Source organism: Phalaenopsis equestris, unplaced genomic scaffold (genome assembly GCF_001263595.1).
Source record: "Phalaenopsis equestris unplaced genomic scaffold, ASM126359v1 Scaffold000101, whole genome shotgun sequence".
Taxonomy (NCBI): domain Eukaryota; kingdom Viridiplantae; phylum Streptophyta; class Magnoliopsida; order Asparagales; family Orchidaceae; genus Phalaenopsis; species Phalaenopsis equestris.
The window spans coordinates 407,424-411,093 of NW_018164543.1; the positions used below are offsets into that span (position 1 = coordinate 407,424).

Below are 3,670 nucleotides of genomic sequence, written 5' to 3' on the forward strand. Positions count from 1 at the left end.
TATATATATATATATTATTGGACCTTAATTTGCCCTTTGTGAATCATGCCTTAAAAGTTAAAACCGAGTGAAAGGAGAAAAAGAAAAAGAGAGAAGAATTAGTATAGAATTTCTGTAGGGAGAATCAAGAAGAGGTCCTCCTATTCATATTTTTTGTTCTGTACTTATATAAGTATATTTTGTTTATAGAAAGGAGAGAACGGTTATAAAAACCGTTCTTCATGTTATTAATGCTCTAATTTGATTGTATTGGTTTTATATCATATTTGCATTATAATTTAAATTTCAACATTAGCTGTAATTGTTTGGTTGGTTGGATTGAAGTCAGCCGACTGAGGCGATCGACCGAGTGTTATTTGTGCCCTCTGGAGTACGCGTGGGCTAGTCGACGTGTTATGCCGCATAGCAATATTACTCGGTGCCTTTTAGCACGGTCGACTAGATCAGCCAGTTGTGAGGTGGTCGTCCAGTCCGGACACGGCGTGGGTCGGTCAAATGTGATCAGTCATCTTTTTTCATTGAATGAGCCATGACTCATTTTCCATTTGGCTCGAGTCATAAGGCTCATATCTCGCCTCTCAGGTTGGTTTGTCGCCTCGACAACATCTCTCAATCTTGCAAGGTTTTCGACAGATCTTGTCACAGCCTATGCGGGGTATTTGACGAGACTTGCTGTCAGGGTGATTTATATCTCACTTTTGATGGAACTTGTCGTTATCGAGCAAGGAACCGTTTCCGAAGCTTGAACCTATCTCGGGTTTGGAGACCAGGCTTCAAACTCGATCTTGAATCGTCGGTTGATTGCTTACCTTGAGAGGAGACTCTTTTATCATGTCTCTTTTGACGGAAGAATAAAATTTCTTTTTTTCAATTGTTCCGCTCTTTTCTGCCTAGAGTTTGAAAAATTGTCGATCAAAATATTAACCATAAAAGTTATATACGTTCACAAAGAGTGCAAGTCATTTATTTATATGCCAAAAAAATTCTCAGTTAAGGAAATGTTTTATATAAAGCATTGAAAACATTAGAAGAACAAAGTTAGCCTGCAAGTTTTTTTAATAATCCGCAATAAATTAAAAAGGGGTATTCACGTACGTACCACTCAATTATTATGTTTTTACATTTCTAACACCTATTACGTTTATATCATCTTAATCTTTCAAGTCACACCAATAATGTAACTATTTCTAACTTTAAAAAGGTGAAATACAGCTTTTTCATTCATTGGTAAAGTATCATATAAGTAAAAAATTGAAGTTTAAGTGTTAGGTATGTAAATACATACGAAATTGAGTGTTTTGAATGTAAATATTTCGATGGGGCATCTATATAGTTACTACTCAATTTCTATGTATTTACATATCTAACACCTAACTTTATTTTTTACATTTATACTACCTTAATCATTCCTGTCATATAAAAAAGTACAACTATTTTAACTTTTAAAAAGTGAAATTTTCATTCATCGTAAGTTGGTATATGTCGTAAGGTGTCATCGTAAGTTGGTATATGTGTAAAAATTAAAGTTTAGGTGTTAAATACACAAATACATAAGAATTGAGTGTTATGTATGTAAATCATTATATTTAACTATTCTTGTATTTTTTTCGGCAAACAGCTTTATTAAAGCGGAACTTCAAAAACAATATTGAAATATTTAAAAAAGGATTATAATACTAACAAAAATTAAAAAAAAATTAAAGTGGACAGCTGCCCACAAAAAAATTTAATCCTAGTGTAGTATAGTATTATAGCTAATAATAGTGTTAATTTCTAAAATTTTATTTTTATTTCAAATAAAAACTTATTGCATACTCAACACTAAAATACATCTTTAATTTTTATAATATTAATTTTTTTTCAAAAGAAATTGTTTTAATTAAATAATTTAAATTTTGGCTTGGCCATTGCAAACTCTAAATTGAATCAAGCTCCCTGTCTAATAAAAATATAATGTGAGCATCGACATCTAACTTTTTATATTTAGATATTTTATAAATAATTATACAATTTTTAATCTTCAAGCATACCTGAAAATCCCTCAATATCTTAATTTTCTTCCAAATAGTAATACACCGATTGACATACATTAAAACCATAACCAGACGCGGCGCAGTGGAAGCATCACATAAGAGTTCCCATCCGATACGGCATATACTTCATTGTCCACGTGTTTGATTTCTATTATAAATAGGGATCCAAACCTCCACTACCATGCACTCAGCCAAGCAAAGAATTATAACACACACTCCCCCCAAGTCCCAAATAAAACTCTGTTGAGTCTCCAAACCGCTCCTGTCTCTGCAGCCGATCGCCTGAACGCAGGCCAGTCGCTGGGAGGGGGACAGTCACTCGCACAAGGCCCCTACATATTCATCATGCAGAAAGACTGCAACCTCGTCCTCTACGATAACAACAAAGCAGTCTGGGCGACGGGGACCAATGGAAAGGCCTCCGGCTGCTACGTCACGATGCAGCGTGATGGTAATCTCGTGATTTATAGCGGCACCAGGGTTATCTGGGCAAGCAACACCAATCGCCAAAACGGTAACTACTATCTCATCCTCCAGAGAGATCGCAACGTCGTCATCTACGACAACTCCAACAACGCGATTTGGGCAACTGGCACCAACGTTGGCAATGCTGCTATTGTCGTCATCCCGCATAGCAACGGCACGGCGGCTGCATCTGGCGCGGCGCAGAATAAGGTCAAGGAACTGTATCCATGATTACGGTCGGAGAAGCTGGAAGAAGTATTTATAGTTAGTATATTCTGAATAAATTGGTGTTGGAAACCTGGGTGCTCTTGCCGGGATAATTTACTTTTCCAGTTAAGTGTGTCGGTGCTGTATGAATAAGCATTAGATATAGTGTTCATCTAAGTTTCCATATATGACATGAGAATGGCTTTGCATGGTTATATTTCACGAGTTAATTGTTAAATAAAGTGTTGGTTTTAAAAAAAATAAGTTGGGCAACAAGCTTGGATAAAAGAAAGCGGGGGCTAAATATAGTTTGAGCAAAAATAATTTTTGAGGACGTTGCTAGCAACCGTCAGGACCCACGTGAGTGAAGAATTAGAATCTCATCTCGACACCCCAAACATATATTGGTCACAACATATGCCTCCCGAATAAATATAAGCAGTTAGATGTGACACCGTAACTGTTTGGCTAAACCTACAAGTCATTCAACCAAACAGAGGTGATCGTCATGTATAGAGAACTCTTTCACTTTTTCCTCTCTTGTAACTTCTATTTTCTAAAAGATAAAAGGGGTCAAAATTCCCCGGAATACCCATATATGCCTCAATGGAATAGATTTTTCTCTCCCATCTTCTTTTCTCTTTCTCTTATATTCTCTCCCTCGGCTCTATCCCTTGGGAATGATGGAATAGATTTGACTTCAGCAAAAGTCTTTTTTTTTAATTATCTTAGGTTGTTTATAAAAACATTATTGAAGAATGTTTTTCTATATTTTTATATTCTAATGAGTTTAATATTTTTTTCGATATCATTTGGATTTCATAGCATCCAAAATTAGTTTTTATTGAATTTATTTAAAGTAAATTCATTTATTTTAAAGTAATTCGATGTTTTTTTCTCTTATCCTTATAAAAAGCTCTATAGTAATGTTTAAATTTATTTATTTATATATCGGACGAAAAGTG

General features: G+C 34.9%; 1 protein-coding gene across 1 annotated transcript in view; it reads left to right on the forward strand.

The window, feature by feature from the left end:
* Window positions 1-2,916, forward strand: part of LOC110020562 (mannose-specific lectin-like) — a 3,693-nt gene extending 777 nt beyond the window's left edge. Inside the window, exon 2 of the mRNA XM_020718705.1 lies at window positions 2,195-2,916. Coding sequence (XP_020574364.1) covers window positions 2,195-2,729 — 535 coding nt within the window. The 3' untranslated portion in view covers window positions 2,730-2,916. The remainder of the gene's footprint in view (window positions 1-2,194) is intronic.
* The last annotated feature ends 754 nt before the right edge of the window (window positions 2,917-3,670 follow it).